This window comes from Chlorocebus sabaeus, chromosome 21 (assembly GCF_047675955.1).
Source record: "Chlorocebus sabaeus isolate Y175 chromosome 21, mChlSab1.0.hap1, whole genome shotgun sequence".
Classification (NCBI taxonomy): Eukaryota; Metazoa; Chordata; class Mammalia; order Primates; family Cercopithecidae; genus Chlorocebus; species Chlorocebus sabaeus.
In genome coordinates, this window is record NC_132924.1 from 13,629,225 (window position 1) to 13,648,163 (window position 18,939).

At 34.2% G+C, this 18,939-nt stretch overlaps 1 protein-coding gene across 1 annotated transcript in view; it reads right to left on the minus strand.

Annotated features, from left to right (window-relative positions):
* The window catches only part of ABCA13 (ATP binding cassette subfamily A member 13), a 502,662-nt gene that overhangs the window by 396,146 nt on the left and 87,577 nt on the right, over positions 1 to 18,939 (minus strand). Inside the window, exons 16-17 of the mRNA XM_073008854.1 lie at positions 7,930 to 8,044; positions 430 to 5,208 (exon numbers count right to left, since the gene is read on the minus strand). Of these exons, the coding sequence (XP_072864955.1) occupies positions 430 to 5,208; positions 7,930 to 8,044 (4,894 nt within the window). The remainder of the gene's footprint in view (positions 1 to 429; positions 5,209 to 7,929; positions 8,045 to 18,939) is intronic.

Genomic DNA, 18,939 nt, shown 5'->3' on the forward strand with positions numbered 1-18,939 from the left:
TGTCTCTAAATGCAAGCATCACAGTAGATTCATTGGGTTGAGAATATTTAAGTCCCTAGTTGGTGATTAGACAGTTAGTATAGCAATTCAAATTATGGCAATCCTGTATATGCACGTATAGCTATGAAAACTAATTTTTCAGATCCATACAAAACGGAATTCATAATTGTTTTCATAATCTAAAAATGTAAGAATAATATGTGATTAATTACCCTGGACTGGGTTTATATTTTACTAGTTAGATGACAGTAACCAAAATTCTTTTACATTGACATTTTGATAAAATATTTATTAAGACAAATTTACATCAAAGATATTTCAAAAGTATTAGATACAAACATTGTTTTTGACATGCCTATACTCCAGAAAATAAAGTAGTTTGAGATATATCACAACTACATATACGACACAAAGCAAAAGTAGACTCACCTCATCTCTGCAATAACATCTTTGTGGAAATCTTTCAGCAGAAGAGATATTTTGTTCTCAGAATCTTCCTTTAGCAAAAGGGATAAGAATGTTTTCAAAAGTTGTTCCATGAAACCTACTATGCTTCTCGGAGGGAGAACTGTTTTCCTACTAGTTTCTGACTGCATATGGTTCAAGATAAGGTTAATGAAATTCATTATTTGAAGGTCAGTATCACTTAAGTTCCAAGCTGCTTCTTGAGAATTCCCAGCTAAGTTATTGATTGAATTAATTAGGATGTTTTCAAAAAGCAACTGAACACCTGAGAAATTAGTCAGCTGTTCTTGATTTAGCAGATGAGTAAGAAAGGCAACATCAAAATTGCCTTCTCTAGATATATTTTTTAAAGAGCCCCAAAAAGTAGTAATAGCTTTGGTTAACAAAGCTCTATCTTCAGTTGAGCTCTCATTGGTCACAGGAATGAATAGTGCTTCTATCATTCTGGAGTAATCCTCATCTGCATATTCCTGAAGCCAGTTTTTTGTGACCAATAGAAAATCTTCAATAATTTCTAATGTCTTCAGTGACTGTGAATCCAGGATCTCCAGGAAACGGGCAAATTGCAAAGTAATGTTTTGAAGAGCCACTGAATTTATACTTTTGATATCTTTGTTCATTTCAGAGAGCAGGTGTCTGACTCTAAAATCTTGGGTTAGGTCTTTCACAATTTGTTGAAACTCAGGCCATAGTTCTTCAAAGTTGTAAAAAGTTGTTTCATTCTTTTCAATAAAATTTGATAATGCTTCTGAACTGCTACCTGTGAGATTTGCATTCAGGAGCATCATAAATGAAGAGAGTAGATTATGAGTACTTTTTTCTAGGCTCCAGTCTTCAGAAAGCAATTGTATTGTCCTTTCCAAATGCGAGGAAATAATATTTTGAACAGATGTCTCTGTGTGTTCATTAACGTTAAGGATCTTGTTTAAACTAGCTAGTTTGTCAAGAGTGTTTTCACCTGATGTAACTTTTGTAAAGTTGACATTTTTAAGTTTTTCTATGATTTGCAAAGCAACTTGCTTTATGGGACCACTAGGACAAAGTCCAGAGATGCTATCCCTAGTTTGATTTATTGAAGGTGGGACAAATGGTAATATCTTATGCCAAAATTTCTGCACAGTTTTCACAAGAGAAATGTTAACATGGAAGATGTCAGCGAGTTCCAGAAGAATAGAATTCCAGTCCACTAATTCATGAATTATGCAGACCACTTTCCTATTTATTTCCATTTGGGAGGTTTCATTTGAACATGGTGAATCTTCACCTTGGGGAGACAGGTGGAGATGATCGAGTATACTGGCCACTTTGCCATAAAAGGAAGAAGACATGAGCCCATGGACACTGCAGGGGTCTACCTTCGAATTCTGCTGAAATCCAGAATTTGTATGATTCCAGCACCAAACCACAGGAAAACAAGTTAAAGTCTCTGAAATAATATCTGGCTTATCTGATATTAATTCAATTATATCCAAAAGAATTTTTATCACAATTGTGAAGTCTTCCTTGGTGATATCTGAAATGGTTATGCCATGAAGGAGTATGAAGCTGTAGACATCCTTGAGGCCTTCAGTGATGTTTTTACCAAGTACTCCCTGTAGGAGCCTTATAGCATGAGGAAGCACATAGTACACATCTACCACAGCATCCACAGCATCTTTAGGAAACAGGCGTGAGAGCTGCAGCAGGTGATTAACATTCCAAGAACGCGAGCTGTCTACAAATTTTTTCATCAAGTCAACAAGCAAGTTCACCCCTAACTTGCCAGTTCTCACACTACTGATATTCCTAAAGAAATCCATTAGGCTTGCACTAATTTGTTCAAGTTGATCCACCAAAATGTCTATGTCTGCCTTCTTAAGAGTACGCATGACAGAAGTTACCTTCTTCAAAACTTGCATATAACCTGTATTTTGTGGACTAATGTGATGAACTGCAGGCATTAAGGAGGTGAACACATCCCTTATCAGTTGAATCCCAAGACCCATGGCTTTCATTATTTCAGGTGAAATTATTTTTAGTGAATTTTGGAGGTCATGAGATAAGTTGAAGGCAAGGTAACTAGCTAAATGATAAATGGAATTGCCTACACTGTTTACATCTTTTTCTTTTGGACTGGTGGCAAATATGTTTAACAAGTTTCCAGTTTTAGGAGAGGAATTATTTTCCAGGATGTTAGAGTAAATACCCCTTACAAGCTTCTGAAATTCCTTCCCCAGTGTTATTAAATGAAGCCAAATATTTTGAAACTGATTAGGAATTTCATCTGACATTTCTATTGGTCTTAGAATTAATTCAGTAAAATATTTCCAATTGGATTGAGATGCAAAATCAAAGTCTGTTGTTAAATTGTTGATGCTCATCCTTACTTGCTTTGTGGAATCATTTAAAAGAGCTAATAAAATCTCAAATTTAGGTATCTTCTCTTTTTCAAAGACTGTAGTAAGTACAATATTTAGAAAGTCAGTGACGTCTTTCAAGTAAATATTTACACAATTTATATGCAAGCCATTTGATGAACAAAGAGGTTTTTTTACATTTAACACCCAAGTTATAATTTTCAATATAGAGTTCATTTTCTTTTCTATATGTCTGAAATTCCCCAAAATATTTTGAAGATGGCCTTGTGAAAAACTGGAGTTAGACACCAAATACAAATGGTTTATGACATCTAACCACACAACGCATCCTTTCAGCCTGCTAATTGTGCTCTCAGAGGAAAATGTGGAATTTATCATGTCTAGAATACGTAACATCCTCTGTGAGGTATTTACATATAAAAACCCATCTTCTGAAATAAACTCAGTAACATTTTGGAAAATATCAGCACAGGAAAACAAATCTCGATCATGTGATACATTTCTAAGAAATACTATTGCTTCTCTTAGCTCAGTGATGATATTTTCAAATTTCTCTCCATAATCTGTGAGATTATTTGAAAGAAAGTCATTTATCGAATCTACATTTCTGTCTATATTTTCTGAGGTACTGCTAAACTCAATGAAAACTTTGAGCAGAGAATTTAAAAACTCTCTGCTTGTACTTGTGTTGAATGGAAATGTCTTCAACTGATGCAGGGCAGTTTCCATGGTGAAAAGGGATTTCTCCACTGGCTCCAAGTTAAGTTTTTTTACTGAAACTAATGCATTACCTAAAGCTACCAAAAAATCCCTGAGATCCAGGAAGTCCTCCCAATCACGGAAGTCATCGGCTTGAGTTACATTTTTAAACAAATTTAATATGAGTCTAGCAACATTATGTGTGGGAAATATTCCCTGGCAGCTTTTGGAGACTTTCACATGATTTTCCATTTTATCCAAAAGCTGAGTGAAACCATGATGAAGAGATGTGAAAACATTCAGGTCAAACTTAAATAATTGAGATATGCTTTCCCAGATTTCAGTCCACATTCGAAGCCATGAAACGGTACAGTGAATTGACATAAACTTGTTGAACACACTGACATTTGCTGAGAGGTTTGAAAAAATTTGTGCCAATGGAAAAACAAATGTAGCCTCCTCACTTGTTGAATAATTTACGGAAGAAATGTGTTTATTGTCCAAAATCAAGCACTCATTATCAAATAGGCCTTCTACTGAACTGTTGAAGAATTGGCTCATGTATTGAAATAAAGAAAGACGAAAATCTTCATCAATTATGAGCAGCTGTTTGAGGCCTGTCAAAGTAGTGTGGATCACTTTCAGTTCTTGGCCCTCTGTAGACATGAAGGATTGGGCTTGAAGCTCCAAAAAGTTAAAAATTGAAAGCAATTGCTGACAATAAGATACATTAGAAATTCCCCCAAGAACCTCTGCTGCCTTAAATAACAATGCAAATGCTTTACTGATGCTTTGGAAATTAAATTGTTTTATGATATCCAAAATGTGTTTTGAGATTTGTGTAAGGAAAGTCAGCGAAGAACCTCTACTCTGATCATTCAAAAATTCATAAATGTATTGGTAAAATGAAGAATAAATTTGCAGAAGTAAAGCTGAATCCTTGTCCTGAAAGACATTTAGGTATTTTTGAGTCAAAATTTTATCAACTTCTTGTTTTTGAGGTTCAGAAAGGGCTGAGAAAAAATCAGTTGCATTCCTGATAGTGTAGATGGTGTTCAGAGCTTCTGAGACCTCTCCCTCCTCCAAAAATCCAAATTCATGGAGACTCTTTATTATAGTTTCACTTAGACGTACAAAATCTATGTTCATAGCTGGTGATTCAGGCCAATCTGAATGGAACAACTGGGAAAAGTTAAAAGTTGTACTCAGAATCTCATTTTCTGGAAGAGAAAAATTTAAAAGTGTAAAGAAGTTTTCCAGTTTAGCTCTTTTTCCTTTTGAAATGCTGTAGACCCATAATTCTAGTAATTTGGGATTAATTTCAAAAAGTATTAATTCCATGAATCTCAAAAGATTTTTTGGTTCCTTCCTTATCCAGTGACTTTCGAGAGTTCGCATTTTCCAGCTCACTTCTTTGCCAAATTCCAAGAGTTTCTGAGCACCAGTGGCAAATGGGTCTCTCTTTAAACTTTTCAAATGATTTGTCCACAGAGAATTTATATTCAGAATATCCTCCGTGTGAGATGGGAGGTGATGGAAATTGGGAACGATGGAGGAGTCAAAAAGATTAGGCAACAATAATTTCTCAAAAAATTCCACAAATGATAAAAGAAAGTTCATTTGTTCATCCTCAAGGGTGTGCAACTTCTTTTCCATCATCAGAAGGTGCTTTGTGAAATTTAAAGCCCTGTAATATTAGCAGAATTATTTTAATATAAAATAAAAAATAAATGTGATTTATCACATTTCCAAGTTAATACTCACTTATTGATAGTAAAACACAAATGAAACATTTAATAGACAACATGTTTTTCAACAGAAATTAAACTAATGTGAGCATTTGAAAGTGTTTTAGAAATCCACAATGAAGTTATATACATTTAGCTTAAAATGTTCCCTACCGCCAAAAAGAATGCATTCTTAATTATTTTCCGCTGGCATATTTAACAATAATATGTATGATCATTAAAGACAAGTTTGCTATTTATGTCAGAAGAATCCTAGGGTTTAATTCCATTTCAAAATGTCTTAGCATATAAAGGTAGTACAAATAGTGGAGTGCATTAGAAACCACGCCTGTATGGTTTAAGGAAGGTGTGGGGATTCCCTGTCCTAGAAGGCAATTCCAGTGCTCTTTCAACAATACTATATACATCCTACTGTTAGAAACTCATTATTATATATGGGGTAATTTATCTCCAGGTGTTTAATTTTAAAATACAGAGTTCTCAGAAGAGCAACTCAGTCACTGTAAGTCCCCTCTTACAATAGAAACCCACACTTGCAGAACTAACTTCTACTGACTCAGAAGTTACAAATCCACTTTTGACATTCTTGGGGTTACATGTGTTTCAGAATTCAGGATGTTCATCCTTTAGAAACGCAGCATGGTACAGGTATCAGATATGTATTCATGCACCTCAGTGAGGGCTGGGGCAGCCCTGATCATCAACATATTAACACTTCGGCAGTGAGACCTGTGAATGATCTTGCAATGCAAGAAAATACTCTTGAAACTGCTTCACATCAGTTCATGCTAAATCTCTGCTGAATGAGCTGTGATGTCAACCATAAGAAAAGCCTCTATTTTCAGACTTTGTAAGAGTCCAGAATTGTGGGTAAGGAATTTTTGACCTTTATTGGCTATTTATGCCTTAAAGGGTAAACTACTTCCGAAGTTTTTTAACCCTCTGCTCCTGTTGTATAACACACTCTCTGACATAGGACAGACACAAGACCTATCAAAGGCAAAATGCTGTTTACCTCCCTGATAGCTGACATCTGAGCACCCCATACAAAAAATATAGGCTTAATTTAGTTAGTTGTTATTTTTCGGACAGAATGACTTCTTTGAAATAATTCCTTGGGGGAAAAAAAATCCCATCAGGAAAGAGAAAGTTCTACTACGAATTCAACGTAAACCTTGCCTAAATCCAGCCCTCCCTAAGAATAGATGCCTAATTATCATCCAAGTCATTGTGCCTTGATAGAGGAGAACATAAAACTGTCTTTATTTGGATAAAGACAGTTCCATTTGAAATGGAACTGAGAGGGTTATGGAGTAGCAATAGAATAATAAATTGAAGTAGAAGTAGTACTACTAATAGTATTATTGCCACATGTTTTTATATTATTTTAGTAATTTAGCTTATAAAGCACTTTCACAACTACAATCTTAGTTAATTCCTACAACAGCCTTTTGAAGTACACGTCATCATTTCCCTTTCATGAAAAAAAAACTTTTTATTTTTTTTAATTGGCAGATTCAAGCTGTTATTAGGTGGCATGACTAGGAGACCACCCAGGTTTTGTCATTTCAAGTTCAGCTTTGTTAATATAAATTGTGCTTAACGTTCAATGATTTTTCATTCATTAATTCAACATCTAATTATCTACTACTATCCATGATGAAAGACACTGTGCCAACTGCTATGGGTCTACAAATATAAAGTTAAATGTGTCCTTGTGCACAAATAGACTAGTTTCGTCCTGGTTTTCCAGGGCTGTTAAATTTTTGAGGCTCTCAGGAAAGAGGAATTAAAAATCTGACATAGGCAAGGAATTGATTCTCTAGAGGGTCCATCCCATTGTCCTTTCTTCTGTTCCTACTAATAGCTGGGCTTAACAAGTTCCATAGGAATGACTAATCCCCATTCTAGACAGATACAGCAGAATGGTTCTCCAACTTTGATGTGCGCTGGAACCACCTATAGAATGTGTGAAATATACAGAAACCTGGGTCCTGTACACAGAGTAAAATTTCCTATGTCTGGGGCAAGGGGCAAGCATTTTTATTTTTAGTGATCTTCACAGATTCAATCCTTTCTCAAATTTGAGAATTACTGCTTTTATGCAAAACATCTCTCCCGTCATGTTCCAACACACCCCACAGATAACAGAGTATACCTTTAAACTGGACACACTGTTCATAACCATACATAAAAATCTGCATTTCAATACATGTGCTCAAATAGGACAGCAGAAAATAGTCTGACAAATTTAGTTCCAAAGACCACTTCTCCCTCCCAGGAGTCTTTGAAACTAACAGAATCTATAGTATTGATTTCCTGTTTAAACTCTAGGCAACTAGCTAAGACAATTTTTCAAAAACAAATACCTTATTTTTGGAGCATCTATTACAAATCGTGTTATTATTGAAGGAAAATCTTCTTACTACAATCTGTATTTCCTTTCAAAATCCATTGATTCATACATTCTATTAAGCAACCTGAAACTTGAGTCACACATTCTATTAAACAAATATTGATTGAACAGCTCACATGAAAGATTGTGTCAATATCTAAATCAGGCTCATAAATTTTAAAGAATGTATATCCTATAACTAGGTTTTGATTATCTTCGGATGATAATTAAATCAAGACCTAGAAGTTGAATTCTGATAACTTACCTGGATATGGAAGCTGTTGGAGACTTGAGTAAGTTATTCAAAAATTGAAAATAATTATCACTGATGATTTTCCAATCCACGTTTTCTTCAAAACAAGGAGATTCCTCAGGAAAAGCTAAATAAAAAGACATTTCCTACATTAATTATAAACTGGTTATAAGAGACAAATCTAAAAAAGTAAAAAATGCTAGAGTAGTTCACCTAATACGGTTGAAAATGTTAAGCAAAAAAAAAAAAAAAAAAAAAAAAAAAAAAGGACAATTAGGAATGTTTCTAATTTGACTTGTGCTTCCAGACAAGATGAAGTACCAATCACTGGCCATTGAGCAATGTAAGACACTGATCCAGGAAAGGCAGTAGATGACAGGGCAAGACCTATGATTATGCCAGCTTGCTGCTTTAAGGCAGAGTCCAGGCCATGGCACAAGAAGGAGAAGTGAGCCAGAGTCCAGTGGACATGTTGATTTGGGAAAAAGCTTAGACTCTGCAAAACAGCTAGAAACCACAGGACGGAGTGCCAGAGAAGACCGCACAAGGCAATGAAATTGGCAGTGTGCTTCTCTCGACTATTCAGATGAGTAATAATCAACACACGCATTTGAGGAAACTACCTGAGACCATGGAAAAAATACCCAAAAGAATTAAAGGTGGCCAGGTGCGCTGGCTCATGCCTGTAATCCCAGCACTTTGGGAGGCTGAGGCAGATGGATCACCTGAGGTCAAGAGTTCAAGACTAGTCTGGCCAACATAGTGAAATCCCATCTCTACTAAAAATACCAAAAAATTAGCCGGGTGTGCTGCCCGACGCCTGTGATCCTAGCTACTTGGGAGGCTGAGACAGGAGAATTGTTTGAACCTAGGAGGCAGAGATTGCAGTGAGCCAAGATCACGCCACTGCACTCCAGCCTGGGTGACAGAGTGAGACTGTCTCAAAAAAAAAAAAATAAAATAAATAATAATAAATAATTTTTTTAAAAAAAGAAAAGGATTAAAGGTAACAGTGTCTGGTGGTCAGGACCAGGAATATACTTTGTTTCTATCAGCCAGATTGAAATAATCCATAATTCATTAGTCATTGAGTACAGTACGAAAAAAGGGTCTTGCTTCAGGAGTGGGAAGTATTTAAAATCAGACTGAGCACTTTGCCAGTCCTGCCTAACAAATCTTAAAAACGAGATCCTAAAGAATCAAATTATTTCAAGCAATTTATTTCAAGATTATTTATAGGCATGCAAGAATAATTAGCACAAAACAACGTTAAAATTTGTAATATTTGGAATTCAATAAAAAACTACCAGGCATGTAAAGAAGCAGAAAAATATGACCCATAATAAAGAGAAAAATTAATCAATCAAAAATGACAGCAATTATAGAACTAGCAGAAAGGAACATTAATCACATAAAATGTTTATGTTATTTAGTTCATACTATTAGGTTGATGCAAAAGTGTATGGTAAATCTATTTAAAAGCAATCACTTTTACGCCAACCTAATGTATAATTTACATGCTCAAAAAAAACCTCACAATTTGTAAGACTGGATACAACAAGATCCAATTGTATGCTACATGCAAGAAATGCACTTGAAATATGAGGACATAAACACGTCACAAGTAAAAGGACGGAAAAGGCATACCACCCTAACACTAATCAAAAGAAAGCTATCAAAGTAGGTTTCAGATGATAACATAATTATCATCTCATGATGATGAAAGTGTCAATCAAGAACATATAACAATTCTAAATGTTTGCGAACATTACAACAGAGCTTCACAACACATGAAACAAAAACTAATAGAAATCTAAGAAGAAATTGAAAAATGTACTATTATAGTCAAGACATTTCAAAGCTGCTCAAGACAAAATATCAGTGAGGATGCAGAAGATTTGTACAATACTAGCAAGCAACTTGATGTAATTGCTGTTTATAAAAAAACTGCCACCCAACAACAAAATAATACATATTCTTCTCCAGTGCATATAGAGCATTTATAAAGGTAGATCATTTTCCAGACCATAAAGCAAGTCCCAATAAACTTAACAGGATTAAAGTCCTACAAAGAATGTTCACTGGTTAAAATGAAATTAAATTGGAAATCAATAACAGAAATATTTCTTGAAAATCCCAAATATTTGAAAAATAACAACACTTCTAAATAACTCAGAGACGAAAAAAGAAATCAAAAGGAAACACAGAAAGTACTTTGAACTGAATGAAAATGAAAGTACAACATGCCAGTATTTGTGGGATGCCTCTAAAAAAAGTATTTAGGGGAAAATGTATACCACTGACACCTATATTAGAAAACAAAATGGTCTCAAAATTGATGACCTCATCTCCCATGCAAAGCAATTAGAAGAGTCAGTTAAACCAAAACTAAGTAGAAAAAAGAAAGAAGAGTGGAAATCAAGGAAGTAAAAATAAAAACATTCAAGAAAAATGAATGAAATCAAAGGCTGGTTGTTTGAGAAGATCAATAATAAGACTGATATGCCTCTAGGCAGAGTGATTAATAAAAAACGACACTAGTTATCAATATCGGCTATGAGAAAGGTGCCGTTAACACAGATGCTATACAAATTAAGAGAATAATAATAGAATACAGATTTTTTTTAAAAAAAAAAAACCCTTATGATACTAAATTGAACAACTTGAATAGCCCTAACCTATATTAAAAATTGAATTTATAATTAAATATTTTCTAGTAAAGAATCCTAAAAGCCTAGATGGCTTCATTAGTAAATTCTACCAAACATTTAAGTGAGAAATAATACCCATCCAACACAAACTCTTCCAGAAAATTGAGAATAAGAGACTACTTCTGAACTAATTCTATGAGGTTATGATTACCTATCAATATAAGACAAAGACAAATTAAGAAAAGACTGCTAAAGACCACTGTCCCTCATAAAAACTAATTCAAAATGTAAACAAAATTTTAACAAATTAAATCCAATAATAGAAAAAAGGTAATTATTTTGATCAAGTAGAGTTTATCTCAGTTATGCAAGGTTAATTTAACATTTAAAAAAATCAATGCAATTTACTAAATGACTAGAATTTTTTAAGAAACTAAATCCAAAAAAATTTTTTTTAATCATCTCAATAGATGCAGAAAAACATTTGACAAATCTGACATCTATTCCTGATTAAAAACTCTTGCCAAACTAGGAATAAAAGAAAACTTCCCTAACCTAATAAAAAAGTATCTATGAAAACCTATAGCTAACATTATACTCAATTGCCAAAGATTAAATGCTCCTCTTCCAGGATTAAGGAAAAGACAAAGATGTTCCCTTTCATCATTTCTATTCCGTATTATACTAGAAGTTATAGCCAGTGTAGTAAGAATAAATAAAAGACATACAAAAACAATTAAACCATGTTTATTCACAGGTAACATGATTTATAGACAATCTGATGAAATCTATAAAAATACTAAAAAGTAAATTTAGCACGTTTGCAGGATACAAGATGAATATACAAAAATTAAATGCATATTTATATATACATTTATATGAGCAACAAATTACTGAAGATTGAAATTTTTAAGAATCAAACAATTTATAAAAGCACTAAAAGTATTAAAATCTTAGGAATAAATCTGAAAAAAAGACGTGAAAGACTTTTAGAATGAAAACTACAAGGATTTGTTAAGGAAAAACAAAGAATGGAGAGAGATATACCAGGAGCTAGAACACTGAAAATAATTAAAAAGCTAATTCTCCCTTAATTCATCTATAAATTCAATTCAATCCTGGTTAAAATTCCAGCATAATTTTGAGAAACTAACAAGCAGATTCTAAAATTCATATGGAAAGGCAAATTGACCTAGAACAACTGAAAACAATTTAAAAAAAAAAAAAGAACAAAATTAAAGGTCTAATACTACCTGAATTTAAGCCTTACTATAAAGCTATGATAACCAAGGTAGTTAATTTTGGTATAAATATAGACAAATAGATCTCTAGGATAAAATAGAGAGTTCCGAAAAAGACCCACATATTCATACAACTACTTTTTGACAAAAATACCAATGTAATTCAATGGAAAAAGAATAGCCTTCATAAGAAATTTTGCTGAAGCAATTAGGTCCCCTTATGCAAAAGTAATCATAATAAACTTCAGTATATGCCTACACCACATACAAAAATTAACACAAAATGAATTATAGACCTAAATTTAGGGCATAAATCTATTAAACTTATAGAAAAAATACATAAGCAAAAGTCTTTGCAACCTTGTGAGTTAGCAAAGGTTTCTTAGCTACAATACCAAAAGCAGGATCTATTAAGAAAACAAAATGAAAAAAATCCGAAATATCATCAAAATTAAAATTCTGCTCCTGGATTACTTTGTTAAGAAGAATGAAAAGACAGTCCAGAGGCTGGGAGAAAATATTCACAAAGCGTATATCTGATAAAGAGTTTGTATCCTGTATATACAGGAAAATTATAAACTGAATAATAAACAAATAACCCAGTTTAAAAAGTAGGAAAGATATGAATATACAATTTATGCACAAAGATACAGATGGTATGTAGGTCCATGAAAAGATAGGTGTTCAAAATTATTACTCATATAAACAAAACACACCTATTAGAATGATTAAAATGTAAAAGACTGATCATACCAAGTGTTGGTAAGAAAGTGGAGGTATTTTAACTCTCATGAACTGCCAATGGGAGTGTAAAAGAGTACAATGACTTTAAAAAACAGCTTGTGAGTTTTGTAAAAGGCTAAGCATACAACTCCCACATAATCAAACCATTTCAATCTTAAGGAAAAGAAAGTATATTTCCAAACGAGACTTGTACATGAATGTTCACAGCAACTTTACTTGTAAAGTCAGAAAGAGTCAGCAACCCAATTGTGAATTGTGTGAATGGATTGATAAACTGTGATACATCCATATAATGGAATAGTACTCAGTGATAAAAGGAATTAACACACTACAACATGAATGAATCTCAAACTAATTAATGCAAATTAATTATGCTAAGTAAAATAAGTTAGACAAAAAAGTACATACTGCATATTTCCATTTATAAAAATCTCTAGAAAATAAAAATTCAAATGCAGTGAGAGAAAGCAGAGCAATGGTAGCCTGGTGACAGGGCAGGAAGCCGGAATTGATAATAGAGAGGAAGCTTTTGGGAGTAATGAAGACGTTCACTGTCGTCATTGTAACCACAGTTTTATGGATATATGTATATGTCAACACTGATGTGATTACTACACATTGCATGCCTGTATGAAAATATTTCATGTTACTCATAAATATACATGCCTACTATATAGGCATAATAATTAAAAAATTTAAAAAGCCCAACAGTATCAAAAAATTTTTTAAACAAAGTACATAAATAAATAAAATCTTCCATATCAAATTCCCTGGCCATTGGTTGTAATGCCTCAAAATTGACACTCATTTTGGTGAGGAAGAAAAGGGTACTAATATTAATTGCATATGCCTGCAATACTGTGCTAAGCATTTTACAAACATCATTTGATTTACTCTTCATAAGAACTCAGTAAAGAAAACTATGTAAATGTTTATTTTACCACGGATAAAAGTAATTAAGAATCTGTGTCAGATGCAGTATTTGCTACCAAGTCCATCTGCTTCCAAAACCCATGTCAAAACACCAAACAGTTCATGCTTTATCTGCATCATAAAACTGCACTCCATAAATTTAAGTACCATATCATGCTGACTAGAATAAATGATGTCTTTGTTATACCACATTCTTATCATATGCAGTTGTTTTGTTTTGTTCTAACAGGAAAAGGAGGAAATAAAGAACGTATAACCTAATGATAAAAGCGTAACAACAGCCAGTGCTTCTCAAACTTTCCTGTGCTTACAAGTCATCTAGGCATCTTCTTAAAATGCATACTCTGATTCAGTAGGTCTGAGATGGGGCCACAATTCTACATATCTAACAAGATCCGGATGATGTTGACACTGTTGTCCAGGTATCACACTTTGAGTGGCAATCATGTAAGCAAATCAGGTGTGCATGATACACGCAACACAAGCAAAAGAGAACACATAGTCTCTTGATTTACTTTGGTTAGTGTTCATCTCACCTTACCCACGTCTCTATATCATGATGAAAAATTCTGATGATACATTCATTTACTCAAAGCTATAATATTTCAAAGTTCAACATGAAAAGATTTGTGTGCCTGATGTCTCTGAGGAGACTATATCAAGCAAGTATTTGAACACTCTTCTTTCAGTTGCTACCTGTCAAATTCCACTCATTCCACAAGTTCTGGTTCAAACAACTCAAATTGTTATCTGCTCTGTACACCATACCTCTATGCTGACATACACCTCTAAATGTGTCTATATTTCTACCAACTTTGACTTTCTTAGGACTCCCCTATCAAACTGTGGAATATCCAACGAAAAGAAGAGCCAAAACACAACTGAAATGAGAGTAGATAATATAAAAATATATAACCATGTAGATAAAATGAATAGAAAAGGAAACAACAGCAGTTGAGAAAGAGTTAGAAGGAAGAAAGCAAATGGACAAGGAGTATATAGCATAGAAGAGAAGGAAAAGTTTAAGCTTAAACTTCAAGAAGAAGAAATCAAAAGAAAGTAAAGTTAATTTCCTTCACAGAATCCCCCAAAGTCTCATGACTTAGAGGTATAAGCATCTGACTATAAGCATGAGAGGTGGAACTAAAAATATGCAGATGGGTTTAGATAAAATTATAAGAATAAATTCTAACACATTCTTTCCATCCCAGCCAGGCATCTACTCCTCTCCTATGTCAGTAGAAAGCTAGGGATTGACTAGTCTGAAAAAGTAAAACCAGACTGACACAGAGCTTCCAGTAATAGACACAATTGATGGTATGGATGTCACAACATTACTGGAAATAGTGGGGATTAATTTAACCTGTTATTTTTGAACAGTGATATTTTCGTCACCTCATGTTTTGTTTGTTTCCCATAATGCTGGCAGTCAGTTCTATTACTTTCCATCTGTGTGTTGTTAGCAGGTATTTGAAGAATTCTATTTTGTAAGCTTTGGAGAAATTGAACTACCTAAAAGAAAAGATGTGCAACCACGCCAATAACTGAGAATCATCTCATGGGAGGTTGGCTTACTTCCTGATTATCCTAGAATGATGTCTACCACTTTACAAGTCGTCCCCTTTTACATGGCACTTTCCATCACCATTCTAGTGCCTTATTCTTAAATATGAATGAACAGCCTAGAATCATTACAAACTGGGGAAAGACTGCACATAAAAGACAGATCATACAAATGAAAAAAAGAAAAACCCAGAAGAAGTTAGGAATTCACACAGCCATCAACTGATGGCTAACAGGAGTTCTGAAAAGAAAAAAACAAGGCAGGGTTTGAAATTACCAAAGAAATAACGCAAAAACATTTTCCAAAATGTTTATTTTTAAGTATCATACTAACTTAAGTCTTCATACAATTTCAGAATATTTGGACTAAAAAAGAATTCTAAAGTTTACCAGTGAGAAAGAAAAGGGGGTGGGGAAGCTATATTAAAAAAAATAGAAATTTTATCTACGGATCTTATCAACAAGAACACTATAAACTAAAATAAAGTTCTTCCCAAATTTTTTGAAGACATGACATACGATAAATAAAAATATTTTTCAAGCATATTGGAGTAAATAGACAGGGTTGCCCACAGCTAAAAGCTATCAGCTCAGCCTAAAAATTTCAGACTGAGAGAGTCAGTATACTGGCATATTGGCTTCAATATAACATGGTACATGAGGCAAACTAATTTCAAATTTATGTTTTTATGCCCAACTAAATTACCAATCAAAATTGAGAGGAAAAAAAAAGACATTTTAAGACATACAAACTCTAAAAATCACTTACCTACAAAGTGTTCTCTGAAAAAGTGTCTGGAAGATATGCTTCTCTAAAACAAGAGAATAAACCAAGAAAGATAAAACATAGAATCCAGAAAACAAGCTCCAACACAGAAAAGCAGAGTAGGGACTTTTCAGCGATATAGGTAAAAGAATCACCAGACAGTAACCCCCGGCTCTAGGGGACCACAAAACTACAATTGGAGCATGAAGACCATAGAGCATTAAGCCAACAGGAAAAACAGAAGAAGATGTTTATACAGTTACAGGTCATCTAACATTTTTTTACCATGTTAATATTGTACAGATTTGACAAGTGTAGGTTAAATTGGTGATTAATGCATAGAAAACTGTCAAATGAAAATAATGAGCCAATTATTAACTCAAGAAAAATAGAACAGTGTGCAAGAAAGAATATGTGATCCTGGTTCCCCACAAAATTAAGAAATGAACACGGCCGGGCGCGGTGGCTCAAGCCTGTAATCCCAGCACTTTGGGAGGCCGAGACGGGTGGATCACGAGGTCAGGAGATCGAGACCATCCTGGCTAACACGGTGAAACCCCGTCTCTACTAAAAAATACAAAAAACTAGCCGGGCGAGGTGGCGGGCGCCTGTAGTTCCAGCTACTCGGGAGGCTGAGGCAGGAGAATGCTGTAAACCCAGGAGGCGGAGCTTGCAGTGAGCTGAGATCTGGCCACTGCACCCCAGCCTGGGCGACAGAGCCAGACTCCGTCTCAAAAAAAAAAAAAAAAAAAAAAAAGAAATGAACACTATTAACACTGATGTAGCACTCTAAGCCTGCAGCATTGAATTAACAAAATTGTGATGAAACTACATTGCTAAGATGGTAAAGGGGAAATATGTAAGGAAATGAGGAGTATGTAAGGGAAGCAGTCCTCACTTTACACAGTGGAAAGTCAAAAATAATAGTTCATATAAAATGTCAAGGATTAGTTGAAGAGGCATATTAGTTAGAAATAAAAAGGTAAAAGTACTGAACTGAATGAGTCTGCCTCTTTAAAATTAGGGTTGGAGAGGGAGGGACAGAGGACTCCTGTTTTTCATTTTGTCTTACATTTGACATCAGTGTCTATGTACTAATATGATACAAATTAAAAACAAATTTAAAAACATAAATATGTATTTAACCTTTGAAGGCTAATTTGGACCCTTGTAACTCTCACCCATTAGTTGTGGTGCTTCTCCCTATAGAAACATAAAACAAGATTTATCTTTAAAGCACCTGGCACAAATTGTATGGCCCATGACACACCAAGGAATGTATACTTTAATGTTGATCCTATATTAAATACTTATGCAACAGCAAAATAAACTATTAACAAAGTAAACAGACAACCTACAGAATGGGGAAAAATATTTTAAAACTATGCATCCAACAAAGGCCTAATATCCAGAATCAATAAGGAACTTAATTCAGTGAGGAGAAAACAACCCCATTGGGCAAAAGACATGAACAGACACTTCCAAAAAGGGGACATGCAAGTGGCCAAAAAAATATACTTAAAAATCCTCAACATCGCTAATCATCAGAGAAATGTAAGTCAAAACCTCAGTGAGATATCATCTCATAGCAGTCAGAATGGCTATTATTAAAAAGTAAAGAAACAACAGATGCTGGCAAGGCTGCAGTGAAAAGGCAATGCTTATACACTGCTGGAGGAATGTAAATTAGTTTAGCCACAGTTTAAAACAGTTTGGAGATTTCTCAAATAATTTAAAACAGAACTGTCATCAACTACAAATAAAGACCCGGCACAAAGCCTCTTTCCTCTAAAAATATCCAGAAAAGAAGCCAACTGACTGTATTCAAATTATACCACAGTTAAAGAAACATCAGTTGACACAGATGAGAAAGAACCATAGCAAAAACTCTGGCAACTCAAAAAGTCAGATTGTCTTCTTTCCTCTACATGACTGTACTAGTTCCCCAGCAAGTGTTCTTAACCAGGCTGACATGGCTGAAATGACAGACTTCAGAAATATGGATAGGAACAAAGATCATTGAGATAGAGGAGAAAGTTGAAACTGAATCCAAGAAATCTAAGGAATGTAAGAGAATTATACAGGAGCTTAAAAATGAAATGGCCATTACAAGAAAGAATAGAACTGATCTCATAGAGCTGAAAAACACTATAAGAATTTCATAATACAACTGCAAGTATTCACAGCAGAATAGACCAAGTTGGGGAAAAAATAACAGGGCTCTCACACACAAAGGAGAAATAAGACCCTTTTGAGACAAGCAAATGCTAAGGGAATTCAATACCACAAGACCTGCCTCACAAGAAACACTTAAGGGAGTGCTAAATATGGAAATGAAAGACAGTTACTGGGCACCACAAAAACAAACTTAAGTATATAGATCATTAACACTATAAAGCAACCACACAATCAAGTCTGCATAGTAACCAACTAACAACATGATGTCAGAATCATATCTGCACATATTAATATTAACTTTGAATGTAAACAGGCTAAAACTATGCATGCTGCAATTAAAAGACACAGAGTGGAAGTTGGACAAAAAAGTAAGACTCAATTGTATGTGTCTTCAAGAGACCCATCTCACATACAATGACACCCATAAGCTCAAAGAAAAGGAATGGAGAAAAATCTACCAAGCAAATGGAAAACAGAAAAAAGCAGGGCTTGCTATTCTAACTTTAGACAACACAAACTTTAAACCAAATATAATTTTAAAAGACCAAGAAGGACATTACATGATGGTAAGGGGTTTAGTCCAACAAGAAGACCTAGCTTTCCTACATATATATGCATCCAACACAGGAGCATCCAGATTCATAAAATGAGTTCATAGAGACCTACAATGAAATTTACATAACCACACAATAATAGAAGGAGAATTCAACACCACATTGACAGTATTAGATCAAGACAGAAAACTAACAAAGATATTTGGGACTTGAACTTGACTCTTGACAAAATGGGCCTAACAGACTTCTATAGAACTCTCTACCACAAAACAACAGAAAACACATTCTTCTCACGTGCACATGGCACATACTCTAAAATGAACCACATTATTGGCCATAAAACTATCCTCAGCAAATTAAAAAAATCACACCAAACACACTATCAGACCACA